The 19,901-nt window shown below is 36.1% G+C and overlaps 1 protein-coding gene across 11 annotated transcripts in view; it reads right to left on the bottom strand.

Moving 5' to 3' along the window:
- Window positions 1-3,510: 3,510 nt before the first annotated feature.
- LOC138736678 (sterile alpha motif domain-containing protein 12-like) overlaps window positions 3,511-19,901 on the bottom strand; it is a 90,630-nt gene continuing 74,239 nt past the window's right edge. For 9 of the 11 annotated variants that reach the window (XR_011340492.1, XR_011340498.1, XR_011340493.1 and 6 more), the window contains one exon: window positions 14,195-16,070. Coding sequence is in view for 3 of the 11 variants with exons in the window: in XM_069886572.1 (XP_069742673.1) it covers window positions 16,060-16,070 (11 nt within the window). In the remaining 8 variants the exon portion in view is untranslated. Of the gene's footprint in view, window positions 4,023-14,194; window positions 16,071-16,713; window positions 16,931-19,901 lie in introns of those variants that run through there. The other 2 variants (XM_069886570.1, XM_069886571.1) reach the window with 2 other exon arrangements.

The following is a 19,901-nucleotide window of genomic DNA, read 5'->3' as shown; positions in this document are numbered from 1 at the left end:
CTGGGATACCTGCCAGGGACTTAACTGATTTCAGTGGAGAGGAATAACTGCAAGGGTTCAATTAAATAAAAAAGGGTTCAATTAAATCAAAAAATAACCAACATATTTAATTGTCTTTTGCTTCTAGTATTAGGATTTGCATCTAAAGATATGATTTATTTTTAAATAGTATTTAAATCTTCTAAATGTTAGCAGATTTCAGAACTAACATGGTGTATTGACTGGTTTAACACTGCTGAAGCGGAAACATGGATAAGGTGGCTGTCTGATGGCAGGGCTTGCGGTGTAGTGGGAAGACCCTAACCTCTGCTACAGGATCAACCACATCAGCCTGGGAGACCAGATGTCACCTCAACTAGTGTGCTATTCAAAAGGGAGTTCATCTTTCAATACATTGCTCCCTCAGTCATTCTTTTATATAATTTATGGATATGGGCAATGCTGGCAAAGCATATATAGCACATCCTCAATTGATCCTCACAAAGCAATCTTGTTCCTTTGTTTTTTTTTCTTAACCACTGAATTCTTTTTATACTTTACTGTTTGCATTCTACACATCTTTGCATACCCAAAGATCCCACAATGTAAATGTCCGTGGGATTTTATCTTAAATTGTAGCCAAAATAACAATTATTTAGTTTATTATAGAAACGTGAAAGAACTAAAAGTTTAAAATCCATTAAGTTTTAAATGTGCAGGGCACAGTGCCACAGCTCATTTCTCACAGTTCCAGTATCTCATGTTCAATCCTGACCTATGCATGTTCTCCCTGTGACTACATGGGTTTCTTGTGGGTGCTCCAGTTTCTTCCCACATTCAAAAGATACGGGAATGGCTAGCTAACTGGCCACAGTGTATTTCCTAGTTCTGAGGGTCAATAGGGATGTGGGAGAATATGATTAGTGTAAATGGGGGCTTAATAGTATACTCCGTTTTCTGGTTTTCTGGTCTCTGTTTTCATGGTTTTTCCCTCTAGCATCATGATAAACATCTTCAATAAAACCTTGAATAGGGTAAATGGGGATCAAAACATTCAGAACTGGTCATCCATACCTTGAACCTAGGGAACAAAATCTTCTGCTCAACGGAAAAATAAATGAAAGTAGCAACTTTTAACAAGAAGCAAAATGGTCACATTGTTGTGAGATGTTTGATTGCTTCTGAAGTAATTACAGGTGTTGGAGTATTTGGAGAATTAAGCTGCATTCAGTTAAAAATAATTTTAGATGGAATAAATTGAACCTATTCACATAATTTGAAATTGCTAATAAAATTTCAAAGGATAATGCCCAAAAGTTTGAATGAGTTGCTCCCTGCTGATGATATGACTTTAAAATAAAACACTAAAACAGTGGTTCTCAACCCTTTTCTCCCCACTCACTTACCACTTTAAGTATTCCCTAGGCCATAGGTGCTCTGTGATTAGTAAAGGATTGCTTAGGGTGGTATGTGGGTGGAAAGAAAAAGTTTGAAAACCACTGTTTTAATCATAACTAATTGACTCATTATGTGTACAGTTTCATAACTTGAAAGGAAATGGGCCAATAACAATTTTTCTCAAACAAGGTATTTCAGTAACAATTGGGTCTAGAGCAGTGATTCTCAACCTTCCCTTCCCACTCACAAACCACCTTAAGGAATCCCTTACTAATCATAAAGGACCGATGGCATAGGGATTACTTAAAGTGGTATGTGAATGGAAAGAAAAAGGTTGAGAACCACTGCACTAAAGGAACACTTAATGCTAGTTGCTTTTTGGAGTGTTCAATTTCAGGGAATGTTGCTGTTGAATATTTGCAAGAATGGTTGGACAATATTTTGAAATCCTTTATTAGAGGACAAATAATGTCTTATTCTGCAGGATTAAGAAAGAAAACTGAAATGGAAATTACTCCGATCACAAATAGAATTAAGGAAATAGATAAGGTTTTTTTCAGTTACACCCAGTGGAGACCTGTTTAAGTAAATGGTAGAGTTACAGATGCAACATGATTTCCTTTTGACTTAACAACTTCTTAGATCTAAAAGTCAGTTTTATATTCATGGGGACAGATCAGGTAAATTGTTAGCTGGACAACTTAGAACAGCTACAATTAGATGGCAAATCTTGAAGACATGTAAAATAGATGGTACAGAAACTTTGAATTATGAGGAATTTAATAAAGCATTTCTGGATTTTTATTCTAACCTGTACAAATCTGACTTCCTAGATAATACCACTTCTATGATTGTTTTTTTTTACAAACATTGAATATTCCTAGATCTGATTATGATTTGAATCTATTAGAAATGCTTATTAATAAAGAGAACAGCATAAAGGCAATATTTTCACTTCAATCAGGTAAAGCTCTGTGACCTGATTGGTATAGAGTTGAGTTTTTCCAAATCATTTAATGATATTCTGAGTCCTTACTTATGTAAAGTTTTTATTGATTCCTTTTCTTCTGGAACTTTGCCAAAAACTTTTTATGAGGCTTCAAATTGATTGATTCCCCCCAAAAAAGTAAGTATCTGTCTGAATGTACTTCTTATAGACCAATCTCATTATTAAATGTAGATTTTAAAATTCTTTATAAGATTTTGGCCAATATATTTAAGAATATTTTGCTTAAAAAGATCAAACTGGGTTTATTAAGAATAGATACTCTCATTTTCGTAGAAGATTATTGAACATTATTTATTCCACTCCATCCAAATTACCAGAATTTGTTGTTTCCTTGATGCTGAAAAAGCTTTTGACAGAGTGGAATATCCTTATTTGAGGTTTTGGGAAGATTTAACTTTGGTCCTGGATATATCTCTTGGATTAAACTAATTTACCAAGCTCCTTTTGCAGCAGTTATTATTAATAACTACAAATCTCCTTATTTTATGTTACATAGAGGTACACCTCAAGGTTGTCCTCTTAGTCCCTTATTATTCACCCTAGCTTTCGACCCTTAGCAATTGCTCTAAGAGATTCAGAGAAGGGAGAGAGTACCTAAAGTGTATTTATATGCAGATGATTTTTTGGTATATATATCCAATCCTAAAAAATTGATTCCTTCTGTGTTATCTTTGCTTACTGAATTTGGTATTTTCTCAGGATAAAAATTGAATTTAAATAAAAGTAAACTTTTTCCATTTAGTAATCTTTTACATTTATATGATCAATTACCTTTTAAAGTTGTTAAAATCAATTTACATATCTCAGTATAAAAATAACAAGAAACATTAAGATTTATACAAATATAATTATCTGCCTTTGATTGATTATACTAAACAAATGTTATTGAATTGGTCACCAATACTATTGTCATCAGTAGGTGGAATTAATGCAATTAAAATGATAATCTTACCAAAGTTCTTATATACATTTCAAGCTATCCCAACTTTCATCCACAAAGTATTCTTTGACAAATTAGATTCTAAAATATCATCTTATATATGAAATAATAAATGTCCTAGGTTGACCAACTATTACTACAGAAATCAAAAAAAGATGGTGGTTTGGCATGACCAAATTTCAAGTTTTATTACTGGGCAATTAATATACAATACATTACATTTTGGACTTACTATTCGGCGATGCATGAGTGCCCTTTTATAGTTGGAATTAAAGAAGAATTTGGTAAGAGAATACTCTAACTTCTCTATTAGGTACTTCCCTCCCCTTCGAATTATCTAAAATATAAAAACAAGATTTTAATCCAATTCTCAGATGTACATTAAGGATTTGGTTTCAATTTCGTAAGTTTTAAAAATTTAAATCATTTTGTTCTGTTCCGTAAAATTTATTACAATTATTTTTTAAGACATCGTCTAACCATAATTTCTTAAAAGTTTGGTGCCCATACTGTGGCATTACATTATGAAATTATCCCTTAAACCTCAAAACCTCAACTCCATGGTGGTTACATGTTCAATATTGTAGAGGCAGAATTTGACTGATTGAATTTAGTGTAACTTTAGTAACCAGATGTATTTTTCTTCCTTCTTACTTTTCTTTCTTGATCTTTTTCTTTCATTTTCTATACTTCTTTCTTTTGGGTGGGAGAGTGCAGGAGGGGTTGGAGGGTATAAATAATATATGTATTACTGTATGGAGATGAATGAATTCTGTATTGAGATATTAATACATGTATGAAATTTAAATAAAATATTCAAAAAAGCTATCATCTGACCAAGCTTTTGCCCTACGGAAAGATAAAAGGAATAATAACCTTTCTTGATACATTTGAAGGAAATTGTTTAATGACATTTGATTGATTAGCTGAAAAGTTCCTTTTGCCTAAGACACATCTTAGATATTTTCAATTTGGATTTTTCTATACACTTTTCTGCCAAATTTTCCATTTGCCCTTTCAACTAATTTGATAGATACTCTTCAAGTAAATCCTTCCCAAAAATGATTGATAGTTAATATTTATAACAGTGTACTTATTTTACATTCTATATCCAATGATAAAATTAAAGGTGCTTGAGAACTGGAATTTGAGTATCTACCTTCTGATGATCTATGAGAAAAATTTTTTCAACTTGTCAATACTTTCCTAATTTCTGTTCGTCACTCTTTCAGTTCAAGGTAATGCCTAGGGCACATATGTCTAAGGACAGACTGGCCCGCATTCTTCCTAATCTAAGTCCTTTTTGTAATAGGTGTAAATCCAAAGAGGCCGCTTTGACTCATATGCTTTGGTCCTGTACAAAGTTGGAAAATTTTTGGCATGATGTTTTTGAAACTTTAGCTAAGGTGTTGGGCCTAGATTTACAACCAACCAACCTTACAGCTATTTTTGGGATCACATTTTTAGGATCAGGTTTGCACCTGGTTCAGCCCACAAAATAGTAGCCTCTTCAACGTTGATGGCAAGGAGGGTTATATTACTCAATTGGAAAGATTGCAATCCACCTACTTTACTTCAATGGTTTTCCTTCATTATGTCATGCTAGAAGTCAGACATTTGGTACTATCTTTAACTTCGAAAAAACCTGGTGACCATTTTTTCAATATTTTGTGTGACTCAAACTAATAAACAAAATTGAACCACTTCCAGTTTGTGTTTTTTCTCCAACTGTCTTGTGTTTACTCAGGAAGGTTCGCTTTTTTACTTACTTTGAAATTACTCTCAGAATGGATTGACCAATTGTTTTTGTTTTGGGTTATTTTTTAATATTTTTTCCATCGGAGTTAGATTTTTTTTTTGTTTTATGCATTAACTCTTTATTTCCTTAATCAATGTAACTGTCAATAAATGAAAATGTTGAATTAATTTGAAAATACTTGATTGTTATAGTCAAGGACAATGCATTACTTTTTCACATCTGTATATTATTCTGTTTTTTCTTTTTTTGTGGAAAATTAATAAAAGATTAAAAAAGAAAGAAGAATGGTTGGACAAACTGTTGATTAAAATGAACATTACGAACTTTATAATGTGATTCCTTATATTGTAATAAACTGCTCATGAGGAAGCAAGCAAAAGATTAATGATAGGTTTTGAAGAGAAGCAAAATACTTTAGGGAGGGAAATTCAGATCAGAACCTAGCAGCTAAAAATAAAGTCAAGCATGACAGGTAAATTAAGTTAGTAGCAAAGTTGACGCGAGAGAGAAAATTGCACAAGGGAATGAAGTTCGATGAAACGGAAAAAAATGTTTACAGGACCACAAATGGTTACAAAAATAGAGAAAAATGCAGGAGTTGAACAAGCAGAAGTGAATTTTAAATCAGAATCTTTGAGAATTAATTATCACTGAACTGACTGAGCAAAGATGGTGTGATAAATAAGCAGAACGTCCTGAATCAAATTGTACATTGCATGACATGCTGCTAATTTTTTTAACCAACATTTGCAGTAAACCATTCCTTAGCTCGGCTTGGACCTAGAGTCCCTGATAAATTCCCAATGGAAACGAGAGTGAATGATGATCTGATCACATTGTGCTCACTAGCTCCTACTAAGGATCATGTGACAAATCTTCTTGGGCTGATTGCATTACTTTTTAAATAGCATCCAAATATGCAATCTGTTCTTCTAGGAAAGACTCACCTTTGTTCACACATATTCTAAAATTGCTCCTACTGCACACCAGATACCTGCTTTGCAGTCTTCAGATGGTTTTAGTCATTTTTCATTGTTAATTTCAATCGTGAAATCTGCTTTGGTGTTTTTCATCTGTGAAACTACTGGCCATTTGGAGTGTGCATCCACAGCTATTAGGAAAGTCTCACCCATGAATGGTCCAGTGAAGTCTATATGAATCCGATGCCAGAGTTTGGATGGCCATTTCTATGGGTTAAATTTGGCTTGCGGCATTTTTGGCTGCATTGACTGACATATTTTGCATTCTCTTACTGTTGTTTCAATGTCTCTGTCTATGGAGGGCCACTAGACATGCATCCAGGCAAATGCCTTTATTTGTACCATTCCCTGATGATTGTGGTGCAGTTCTGATAACATGGTAGTTTGCCATTTGGCTGGAATAATTGTATGGGTTTCCTTTCTAATTATCTGGACTGTAATGGACAGTTGTTGAAGTTGTTCTTGGTTGATTGATGCTGCCTCTGCTGTCCATTTAATAAATTCTTCTCCTTGTTCTATCTCAGGTATTTTGAGTGATGGATTAATGGTGATTTTGTAAATCCTGCAAATGCAAATCTCACCATTTGCTTTCCATATGGGTACGATGGGCGCTGCCCAATTGCTGTTTTGTATTGGTTCTAATATGCCTTCATGTTTTAGTCTGTTTAATTCAGCCTCAATTTTCCCTTTCATAGCAAATGGGGCAGTTCTGACTTAGAATTTTGGTTCTGCATTATCTTTTAATTGCAGTTTGGCTTGAACACCTTTGATTTTCCCCAATTCTCGGAAAACCACTCCGTGGTTGTTGAGGATTTGGTCGAGTTCTGGCTGGGAGATGTCCGTGTGGTTTACATTTAATCAATGTGGTTTTCATTGAACCCATTTCCAGTCTGTCTAGGGGAATGTGTTGTAGCCAGTTTCTTCCAGAGTGCTGGTCCCTGGGTATCTTCAATGTAGAGAGTTTTTGATTGCTGTTGTTTATATTGTACTTGCACCGTACTTTTTGCAAACACTTTGATTCTGTCTCCTATAACAGATCTTAGAGTTATTTCAGTTGGTTTTTGTTTTAAGCCAGGAGACGTGGTAGCAAGCATTCCTTTACATGTGTCTAATTCAATCTTCGGGGGGGGGGGGGTGACCATTTAATTTTAGTTGTGCAAAGATTGCTGCATTTCCTCCATTTATTCTTCACATCTTTAATATCTCAGGAACTGAAATTTCAGGAGTTTGAAGGTCAGCTGTTGGGCTATTATCATCATCGTTGCTAGGTTGCCTCTCTCTCTCTGCAATTGTTTTGACTTTAGCTGCCTGTTTATTTGCAGGCCACCTGCACTTCAGAAGTAGACATTTAGTTTTAATAGGTCCTTCTGCTTTGCAATGGTTGCATTTGAATTTTTGAAGAAACGGTTATCTGGTTGGTGGTTGTACTTCCCACAATGGAAGCATTGTTGGCGGGAAAACTTCCAGACTAGTAGGTCTGGTTGACCCTCATCCAAGTTTTTATCTGCCATTTCAGAGCTGCAGGCAGTCCTGTATGCAATTTGTAATGTAACACTTCATCCATTGCTAATAATTTTTGCTATTTGCCAGTCCCATCACTAATCTGTTTCGCAGTGCCTGATTTAGAAACTGCTTGAAATAACATTGCTCCGCCAGTTTGCGCAATGATGCCAGGTGTTCACTTACTGTTTCTCCTGGTCCTTGTCTCCGATCATAGAATTGTTGCCTTTCTGCCATGGTTTGGGGCTTAAATGGTTCCTTAGAGCTGTGCGTAATTCGTTGAATGTCTTTGTCCCTTGATCCTCCGGGGCCAGCAAGATCTTAAGGAAGTTGAATATTTTGCTGCCCATTATACTGAGGAGGGCATGTTTGTGGTTTACTGGATCTTCCACAATATTGTGGGCTATGCAGTAGTGGTTAAACTGTTCTACATAGTTATCCCTACTCTCTTCAACTTCATTGAATTCCCTGAACTTTTCCTCCGCCATCTTGGTGCGCTTTCATCTTGATCTTTTGGTGGGAACTTGTTGGGGTTGTTAGGTAGTCATTTTCTACCTTTCTTCGGTTGTTTTCCTTCTCATGGTTGGTGCATGGTGCACGGGTAGGGTTAGTTTTGATTCTCGTCGCCACTGTTATGTATGCACTTACACAATTAAGACTCAGAGACATGATGCTTTCCCATTCTTTACTTCTATTAGACTAACATGGCTACTGAAACACAGGGTTATATATATGGAAGGGTGACATCATGACATGGGCATCTTGATGACCAGCAGAGGGTGGGCTTATACCCAACACTGCGTACAATACTCATACCTTGATTTTGCGGTCAAGTGAACAGACTTGGAAGTGACTTAATTTTTTTTGTGTGCAATGTGGCAAGGAATGCCCTTATTCAGACATGATATGGAGACGAGTGCCAACACAGGTGGATATGTGGGATCCAGCAACTAATGAAGCAGCCAATCAGATTGAAACATTCTTAGATAGCAGACCAGAATGTAAAACATTTTTATTCACATCTTTCTGAAGGGTGAACCCTCGCAAAGAATCAGGTCCTGATAGCAGAGCTGGCAGGATATTGAAATTCTGTGCCAACCAACTACCTGGAGTGTTCATAGACATTTTCAATCTCTCACTGCTGGAGTAAGAGGTTCCCATCTGCTTCAAAAGGACATCAAGAACAGTGCAGCTGCTTCGATGTCTGTCAACTAGTAGTACTCCTATCTACCTTAATTAAATGCTTTGAGAGGTTGTTCATGGCCAGAAATACCTCATACCAAAGAAAAGACCAGAACCCACTGTAATTCACCTACCACCACAATTGTTCCACAGCAGATACAATCTCCTGGGACCTTAGTTTTAATAAAATGTTCAAGGTTTGTGGCATGTTGTGATAGTATAGATCTATCACCAATGTACATAGTGTATATAGTTACTGTATCTAGACTGTGCTTACAGCGATTGGCTGAGAGCTAAGCCACGCTTATTGTCTGGACCTTAAAGGGTTGTGTCCCTAGCCAGGTCTGATCATTCCGGACTGGTCGGCCACCTGTGAAGAGCTCCTGTCTTTTGCTAATAAAACCCTTGGTTTGGATCAACAAGTCTTTGGTTTTTCGACAAGCTCTACACATGTATAGTGCATTTGATGCATTGGAAATCAATAATGTAGGAAAGATTATCCCAAATCCAGTCAATTGTTAAGTTAACGGTCAGTGATACCTTCTGCTGTGATGACAAATTAATCTAAACCAACACCAGTTTTCTAAAATGTGCATATAAACTTGGCTTTCAAATTTTTCTTGTTCTAAAATAACATGGATTAACAAACTACTACAAGATCATTTCTTTTCAGATTAGAATTATGTTAATTTTCATTCTGGGAATTCATTTCAAATTTGGTGAGCTGCAATCTGAGATTAAGCACTGATAAATTAAGGTGAGATATTACCTAATTAAAATCAACAAAGTTTTGAATCACAAACAAAAACACATATGCATTTTGTGTTCTTTTCTCCAAAAGGAAAGCTCAAAGATGACAACTGCAGGATGAGACAAAAATATTCTGTTAAAAAGTGAGAGCAAATATGCAAAAACTTCTTGCAGAGTGGAAACAAAATGATTAAAACCAAATTTAAATTTGTAGTGAACTTCTTTCTGGTAACTTTCTTAATGGATTAACTTCACTTCAAACTTTAATCCTTAAGTTAAGTGAATAATTTTGCTGTAATTTTCTTTATAATATAGGTCACAACACAAAAAAAGAAACAAATCAGCAGTTGTTCATGGTAAGGCATAACAAATGAGGTAAAGTAAATGAATGTGCTCAAGATGTCACAAGACGATTAAGAGTACTTCATACAATCTTAGATACTCACAGTTTCTCTCCATTCTTTTCTCTTTCTCCTACTAAAATTTGTAACCTTTAACTTCTCACATAATTCATCATCTGCCATTCTGTCTGCTTAATTACATTTTGGTCCCTTTAAACATATTTAGTGCCCTTCTCACAGCTTAGTTTCTAACAAACCTCTATTATCTGAAGACTTGGATATTATTTATCAATTTATTCATTAATAATTTTGACAGATCCCCACATTATTTATGCTTCCCCTTTTTTGTTGTATTTATTGTGAATTAAATTGGAGCCTTCTTATTGTAGCCTTTCAAACCACTGGATAACAATACATCATTATCATAAAGCATATCACTTCCCAACTAATTATTTTCCTTGTAATACCATGCAAGAGATGCCTTCCTGTAGTCCTTTCTGTAATGAGCGTCTACGATGTTATGCAGATACCATCTCAATGGCTCTCCACTCAGCCCTGGATCACCTGGATAACAGCAACACATATAACAGACTGCTTCTCATCAATTACAGCTCAGCCTTCAACACCATCATCCACTCAGCAAGTTTGAAATCCTCCCGCTACAACTGGATCCTGACGTCTTCATCAATAGATCACAGTCAGTGCAAATCAGTAACAACATCTCCTCCTCACTGACAACCAGCACAAGCACACCTCAAGGATGTGTGCCTAGCCCACTGCTCTACTCTCTCTACGCCCATGTCTGTGCGGCCAGGCACAATTGAAATGCCATCTGTGAATGTGCCAATGACACCACGGTTGTCAGCAAGATCACAGACAATGAGAAAGTGTACAGGAGTGAGTCAGATCAGCTAGTTGAGTGCTGTCACTACAACAACCTTGCATTAGCAAAACTAAGGAATTGATTGTGGATTCCAGGAAGGGGAAACCAACAGAACAAAAATCAGTGGGGCTATCATGTCAATGCAGTCATGCAGAAAGCTTGCCAGCAGTGATACTTCATGAGATGATTGAAGAGATTTGGTATGTCACCAAAGATTCTTGCAAATTTGTAAGATGTACCAGGAAGAGCATTCTGACTGGGTGCATCAGTGCCAATGCACAGGACAGGAAAAGGCTACAGAAGGTTGTAAACTCAGCCAGTGCCATCATGTGTATGTATTTGCCTTAACTCGTTAAGAGGCGATGCCTCAAGAAAGCAGCCTCTATCATCAAAGACCCTCCCTCACCACCCAGACCATGCCCTTTTCTCACTGCTACCACCAGGAAGGAGGTACAGGAGTCTGAAGATGAATTCCCAATGTTACTAAACAGCTTTATCCCCTCTGCCATCAGATTTCTGAACAGACTATGAATCTATAGACACTACTCACTTTTTTATCCTTTTGCACTAATTTTTAAAATTTTTTTAAATCTTGTATTTGGAACTGTAATTTTGCATCTGGAATTCACAATATTGCTGCTGCCAAACAAAACATTTTCCTCATGACAATAAAACTGATTCTAATATTCATGATTTTAAATTATTACAAAAAGCAAATTAAAAATTAGACCACTCACGGGGGCGTGGCAAGATGGCGTAAGGATCAGATGTGCCTTCCAGTCCTCTCCTGACTCTATCTTATTGTTTTGTCTAGAAATGCCCGTTAAAATTCTTTAAAAGTTTAGATAACTTCAGTGCTGTTAATTTAACTTCTGACGGTACAATTGGTGAAAAAGAGCAAAAAAAAAACAACAGATCATCAAAAAACTACATTTTCTAAAAGTTCAAGTTTTGGAGCCTACCTACAGAAAAAAACATCGGGACTCAGCCTGAAATGAATCCCAGGAGAGAAGTACAGCTTTCGGATGTAGAGATCAATGTTACATCGGTAGAGCCCCCTAAAGAGGGCGCCAAACAGCCTTTAGAACAAAGAGTTACTCAGGTTCGCACATGTGCAGTAGCATCTGACGGCAATGTTATGAATGAACGACTTGTGAATCTTGAATCTAAATTATCTTTTACAATGCAGGGATTATCCAAGATTATGATTGAACTTGGTACTAGGTTTAATACTCTGGTGAAAATACATTCTCAACAGATGGCTGAGTTTGGAGCTTTTAAGCTTGAAGTGAGAGATAAATTTAATTCGTGTGAAGAAGATATAGACGAAATACGGGATCAAGTTTTTGATGTGACCAAAATGGTCGAAGACTTACAAACTCAAAATAAAAATTTGGTGAAGATTGATTATTTGAAAAACCAATTCAGACGGAACAATATAAAGATTATTGGTTTGCCGGAAGGTATGGAGGGACCAGACCCAAGAAAAATTTTTACTGAATGGATTCCACAGGTGCTGGGTCAAGAACATTTCCCGGAAGGTATAATACTGGAACGTGCTCACAGAGCCTTGCGTAGAAGACCTATTTCAGGTCAAAGTCCAAGACCTGTTTTGGTTCGTTGCTTGAATTATTACGACAGAGAAATAATTTTACGAGTGGCTATTAGAAATGCACAACAGAGAAAATCACCCTTGATGATTCAAAATAATCGAGTTTTCTTCTATGCGGATTTGAGTCAAGAAGTTATGTTCCAACGACAGGAATTCAATCCTGCTAAAGAGTTGTTGTGGAAGAAAGGTTACAAGGCAACCTTTAGATATCCAGCTGTTTTGAAGGTTTTCCAAGATGGTTGCCAACCAAAGTTCTTTGATTCTTCAAAGGAAGCTATAGCATTTGCTCAAGAGCTGCCAATTACTGGTGAATGTTTATCTCTATAAAGTTTTTTTTTCATGCTATAATTTTTTTTCAGAATTGATTATTGTTTAAGAATTTTTGATAGATAATGTTACTAACTTTACATAGTCCGCCGCAATCTCTAAGGAGACAAGAGATGGAAAAAAAGAGCCGTGCTCCAAGAAGAAATGGTTGTAATGGTGACTCGGCAGTTGGAGCTGATTAAAAGAAGAGTTGTCCTTTTTTTTTCTAATGTTTTTTTTTAAAAAAAGGAATATTAAATAATGATGATGTTAGTTTAAGATGAAGTGAGAGTTGGGGGAGAGAACTGGATAGGCACTATTTCCTGAGTCATTTGCTACGAGTGAGTTATCTCACACCCATTTTTTTTTGGGAGTTACCGCATTGCGCGGTTTAGACGGGAGGGGGTATTTTTAACCTCCTACCCGTTTTTTTTTTCCTTTTTTTGTATTATTAGATTAAAGAGTGAAGGGTTTTTTTGTTTAAATATTTTAAAAAAAGCATAAGAAAGTATTTAATTGTTTAAAAAACTAAAAATTGATGTGGTTTTTTTTGTAAAGTTTATTTAGTAGATAAGGAATACTTGAAATTTAAATGTGAATGGGATGGATAAGTTTTTAAAAAAATATTTTTTCTTTAAGGTGAAAGGAGTGGTAATTCTGGTGTATATTATTTTGCTATTTTAGTTATAGAATGAAGGGAATAATGGTGAAAGTTATAAATTGAATTGTACAATTCTTAATGAGGCTTGAATTTTGTTTGTGGATTATGCTCCATTTGTTGAAGATATAGATTTTGTTGTAGATGTGTTTTTATTATTTGGAAATCTGAATTTTAACGTAATGATTGGGGATATTTAAATGTGGTATTGGAGCTTTTATTGGATAACTATTCAAGAGTAAAGGGGAAAAATGGTGGAAGAGTACTAAAATTGAATTGTACAATGCTTAATGAGGTTTGAATTTTGTTTTAAGATGGTGGTTTATGTGACTAATATGATGATAGATGTGAAGTTAGTTGATATTTGGTGAATGTTTATCTCTATAAAGTTTTTTTTTCATTTTTTTCATGCTATAATTTTTTTTAAGAATTGATTATTGTTTAAGAATTTTTGATAATGTTACTAACTTTACTAATTTTTTATATTAAGTTTGAGTTAAATATATGTTTCATCTTAACCTCGTTTGTTAAATATATGCATTTAAGTTTGATTTAAATATGTTTTTTAAGTCTGATATTTTAGTATTAATTACTTTTCTTTTTGTTAGTATTTTAATCGGTTATGTTTTTGTTTTTTTTTGTAAGTGGGTTTTTTTTCTCACATATATTAACTTTATTAATTCTTCACTCTTTATTTTGGGGGAAGGGGGGGTTGGACTAATTTGAGTTGGGTTATTAATGTGTAATAATTATTGGGGAGGGTATAGTTTATTTAGATTACTGTATTGTAATTTTATTATTTTATTCTTGATTTTTGTTTGGTGTAATCCTGTATGTTATTCGTGTTATAAAATCTTAAATAAAGTTTAAAAAAAAAATTAGACCACTCACAAAAAGGAAGCTTTGAAATTTTGTACAATTACAGAAGTTTCAAACCACACAGAACAAATATTTTTTTTTAGCACCAGAAAGGATATTCAAAAATAGTTAGAATTTCTACACAGTTAACACTCAGGTTAATGAACAATGCTAAGTGCTGGCAATATTAAACAGAATATACTTGAACAATTCAGCAGGTCAGGCTACATTTATGAAACAAAACTGTTTCCATTTCAATGACCTTTCATAACTTTATTTCGCTCTTCATATGTCCTTCCCAACCAAATGAGTATCTCCATTATTTCTTCGTTTATTTGTCTGGACAATTCCGCTCTTGCATTGAGATATTCTGTTTGTGTATTCTGTTCACTCAGTATTTCTTTCTCCACAAGTGTGTTGAAAATTGAAGTTCAAATCAAAAAGCAGATTCCATGTGATTGCATTAAAGATGATTATAAAAGTATGGAGAAAGAGGATATCACAAACAAGATTTCTATGTTCAATTAGGCAAGAAAAATCACAAGAAATTCCTGTCAGCTCTACACAGGAATGGTTGGCAGTACCAACTCAAATTAGTGCTTGAAGAAAATGTTTCCAAAAGAAAGTTTTGTCAGGATTTACCTGGAGAAATATTATGCAAATAGGTATTATCTCAGTTTCTGATTTGCTGATCATCAACTCAGCTCTATAACTTTCAATAGATTTGGGGTGACACAGGAAGAATCAACAACTATACAGCAAGTGATCCACTGAACAACTTACACTGGACAACATATTTTTTCATAAGGTTAGCTTCCTGAAAAAAATATGGGTACTGTGATAGACAACTTCAAGCTGAATGCAAAGATAATTTCAGATTTGCTGCATCACGTAGAAGTTGGAGAAACATTAACATAATGATACTGACACATTGTATTAGTTTAACTGACCTAAAAATGGTTTGCTGCCAATTTTCATTTGTACTTAACATCTAATGCCTCTCATGTCAGTGTCCATCAAAAGTCAGCCAGCATTGATGGATTCCAGTTGCTCTGATACTGCTTTTCCATGTTGCAATGTCCTGGCGTAACCTTTCACCATGTTCGTCACTGGCTGCACCAAGATCAGCAGGGAAGAAGTCCAAGTGCAAATGCAGAAAATGAATTTTCAATAATATGTTGACATGTCCATCATTAGGGGACATATTTTTGTATGCTTTAAGTAGGCTTGAAATAAAAATAGGTCATATCTAAAAAAGGTACGTGATAGGAAATTTTTGAGGTGATTTTCGTAATCAGCAGCCAAAAATCCTTAAATTACACCCAAAAGTGTTCAGGAAGCAAAATCTTCGTGATCTAGTATTATTAAAACTGTACTGTAATTACTATACCTCCATGATTGTCGCTGAGATGTTGTTTAAATTATGTACAATTTTAGGCAATAGGATGTCAACATATTACTGTAAATAAAATTATTCTGGGATTTAAGATTAACAGTATTGGAAAATTCAGCCTGCATTGCATACTAACATATTCCAATATGTTTATATTGTCTTGCAATCTTTTGTTATTTCATTCCCACAAAGAATATATTTCCCTTAAAAATATAAACAAGTGGAAAATGTTATTTTGAGTGAGAACAAAATAGACTGAAATATGGTCAAAGACTGCTGAAGAAATTGTATTTATATAGTTTCTAGTCAAGGAATACTTGGTGTTTGCATCCAATGAATTATTTCTTAAATGCATTAATTGTTACTGTGGAGGCAATCTGGAATCTAACTTTTCCATAAATACGTGATTTTTAAACAAATCAGATGACTTGTTATATTATCCATTTTTGTGCTGTGGATCTGGGTAGAAGTATTGACCAGGATACTTGACGATATCTCTGATAGGAGTCCTTTAATGTTCATCTGAAAGGGAAACCAGAGATTTGTTTACAATTTTACGTAAAAGATCAAAGTTAGAATTTTTTTTGTTACTACTGTATTTTTATGTGCTTTATAATAATATATAGAACATTGATATCTGAAAGCAAATGGGAACATCACATGGCACACTTCCCAATGGAAACCGATGGTCAACATGTAGCAGTGATATCACTTCCTGGCCAATGTACAACTGACTTAACTGCTCCAATTCTGCAGCAAGAGTAGGTTTAAGAAATGACATAGGCTTGGATTGCAAGAGCAGGCCTTCATCAAGATGTGCAAAAGTGTAGGTTATACCAGAGTGCTTGACAGGAAGTTTGCAGATCTTGAATCACTGCAGAGTATCACAATATATTCAAATGACTGTCAAGTCTTTCTTTCTTTGGTTTTGATTGACCAGGACAAGAGGGGAAAAAAAGACCTCTTCAATCCTTGTCTAAGTACCTATTTCCAACAGCATCATGCCCCATTAGCTCAAGGTACAACGTCCTGTTCTCAACACGTATCCATCATTAGGGGACAAACCTGCTCCAAATTAAATCTGAGTTTGCGCTTCTCAAACAAGTTTTGAATGAATGTGTGTTTCATAAGGATGGATTTAGCAATCTTTACATAAACTTGCTTGCCTGCGGTCTAGGGTCATTCTGATGTGGGCGCACCATGTTGCACATTAAACATGCATTTGTTTTTATAATAATGTCTTGGCTAGGTCCTCCAATAAAGTAGCACATTCCCATTTTTGCACTTAATTGTCAGCCGAAATTAAGTGTTCATATTTTTCAGATAATACAGGAGAACAGCATATGCCCTGTTCAGTCTTGCTGAGCCCATTGTGGAGAAAGCTAAGAAAGAAAGAAGTAAAACACGAAAATCTGTAAACACTGTGGTTGAAGTAAAAACACAAAGTTGGAGAAACTCAGTGTGATAGTACAGACCTATCACCAATGTATATAGTTACAGTATCTAGAGTGTAATGACTGTGCTTACAGTGATTGGCTGAGAGCTTAGCTACGCCTACTGTCTGGGCCTTAAAGGGCTATGGAGCAAAGGTGCTCAGCGAAGCGATCTCTCAGTCTATGCCAAGTCCCTCCAATGTAGAGAAGGCCACAAAGGGAACACCGGATGCAGTAAATCAATCCTACAGATACACAAGAGAAATGTTGCTTCACTTGAAAGGCCTATTTGGGGCCCTGGACTGTGGTGTGGGAGGAGGTGTGGTGCACCTCTTGTGACCATAGGGAAAGATGCCGGGGGAGGGGGTGGGGGGCGATGGTAGGGAGGGATGAGTCACAGAGGAAGTGCTCCATATGGAAGGCATAAGGGGGAGGTGAAGGGAAGATGTGTCTGGTAGTGGGATCCTGTTGTAAGTGCTGGAAATTCCGGAGGATAATGTATTGGTGTGGTTGTCGATGAGGATAAGGGGGATTCTGTGTTTGTTGCATCTGAGGGCAGCAGGGGCCAGGGCAGATGAGTGGAAAATAGAGGAGATGCGGATGAGGGCTGAGTTGATAATGGTGGAGGGGAAGCCATGCTTGTGGAAGAAGTCAGACATTTTAGAAGATCTGGACTGGAAGATCTCATCTTGGGAACAGATGCAGCAGAGAAAGAGAAATTGAGGGGGGGGGGATGGAATCCTTGTAGGGGACAGGGTGTGAGGAAGTGTTGTCAAGGTAGTTGTGGGAGTTAGTGTGCTTGTTGGTTGAAAGCTTGTCTCCCAAGATGGAGACAGAGAGATCTAGGAAGGGGAGAGTGTTGTCAGAGATGGACCAGTTTGAGATTGGGGTGGAAGTTGGACGCGAAGTGAATGAAGTTGACAAACTCATCGCGGGTGATTGAGGCAGCCCCCGATGTAGTCGTTGATACACTAGAGAAAGAGTTGAGGGGTCTTGCCTGTGTAGACTTGCAACATGGATTGATCCACAAACTGGGACCCATGCTACTCCTTTGATTTATAGGAAGTGAGATGAGTTAAAGGAGAAGTTGTTGAGAGTGAAGAGAAGTTCAGCCAGGCAAAGGAGGGAGTGGAGAGTGATTGGTTGGGTCTCAGGTCCAGAAAGAAACAAAGTGCTTTAAGATTTTCTGTATAGGGGATGGAGGAATAAACGGACTGGACATCCATCATGAAGATGAGGTGGTTCAGTTCAGGGAATCTGAAGTCATTGAAGAGATGGGGGGCAATATGAAGTATCGCAGATGTAGGTGGGGAGGGATTGGACCACGGGAGAAAAGATAGAATCAAGGTAAGATAAAACTAGTTTGATGAGGAAAGAGCAGGCAGAAACAATGGGTCTACCCAAATGGCTGGATTTGTGTATCTTGGATAGAAGGTAGAAATGAGCAGTGCAGGGATGGGAGACACTGAGGTTGGTGGCCATGGGAGGGAGGTGACCTGAGGTGACCTGAGGTGATAATGTTGGGGACATTGGCTTGATGAGCCGTGGTGGAGTCCTATGGGAATGGTAGGTAGAATGAGGTGTCTGAGAGCTATCAACTGGCCTCAGCAAGGTAGAGGTTAGTCCTACACCTTAGTTCTTTGCCAAAACACTAGTAATTGTTTTTAAATCCTCAATGAAAATGTTAAGATTTTCATAAGGTATTAAATACTTTTTTTAAAATTTTTTATTTTTCACACTATGAACCATATTGAACAAAATACACATAAACATTTCCCTCTTGAGTATACAGTGTCATTTTCTCCCCTTTTCCCCCCTCCATTCCCTCCCTCCTTCCCACCCCCCTTCCCACCCACTCAACGTTGATCATATACAATACATTCAACCCATTAAATAATGTCATCACACAATGAAAATAAACAAGAAAATTGTGTCATCTACTTTTACACACTGGGTCAGTTCATTTCATCTTCTTCTCATTCTGTCATTTTAGGTGGTGGAGGTCCACGGTAGGACTTCTCTGTTGTGTTCCATGTACGGTTCCCAAATTTGTTCAAATACTGTGATGTTATTTCTTAAATTATATGTTATTTTTTCCAATGGAATACATTTATTCATTTCTATGTACCATTGCTGTATTCTCATTGCTGATTTCCAGGTTGACATAATACATTTTTTTGCTACAGCTAAGGCTATCATAATAAATCTTTTTTGTGCTCCATCCAAATCGAGGCCAAGTTCCTTACTTATATTACTTAGAAGAAAGATCTCTGGATTTTTTGGTATGTTGCTTTTTGTGATTTTATTTAATACCTGATTTAGATCTTCCCAAAACTTTTCCACTTTTTCACATGCCCAAATTGCATGTACTGTTGTTCCCATTTCCTCCTTACAGCGAAAACATCTATCCGAGACTGTTGGTTCCCATTTATTTAACTTTTGGGGCATGGTGTATAGCCTGTGTAACCAATTATATTGTATCATGCGTAACCTTGTGTTTATTGTATTTCTCATAGTTCTAGAGCATAGCTTTTCCCATGTTTCATTCTTTATCTTTGTTTAGATCTTGTTCCCACTTTTGTATGGATTTATAGCTTATTTCCTCGTTCTCTTTCTCTTGCAGCTTGATGTACATGTTTGTTAAAAATCATTTAATTATCATTGTGTCTGTAATCACATATTCAAGACTGCTTCCCAATTTGTCCTTCAAGTAGGTTTTCAGTTGGTGGTATGCAAACATTGTACCGTGAGTTATACCATATTTGAACTTCATTTGTTCAAAAGATAATAATTTATTTCCCAAAAAACAATTTTCTATTCTTTTGATCCCTTTTCTCTCCCATTCTCTAAAGGAAAGGTTATCTATTGTGAAGGGGATTATTGTGAAGGGGATTGTGAAGGGGATTATTTTTGCGTCAAT

The sequence above is a fragment of the Narcine bancroftii genome, chromosome 6 (genome assembly GCF_036971445.1).
Source record: "Narcine bancroftii isolate sNarBan1 chromosome 6, sNarBan1.hap1, whole genome shotgun sequence".
Lineage (NCBI taxonomy): Eukaryota > Metazoa > Chordata > Chondrichthyes > Torpediniformes > Narcinidae > Narcine > Narcine bancroftii.
The sequence above is the reverse complement of the archived record's forward strand: the minus strand, read 5'-3'. Positions and strand labels throughout refer to the sequence as shown.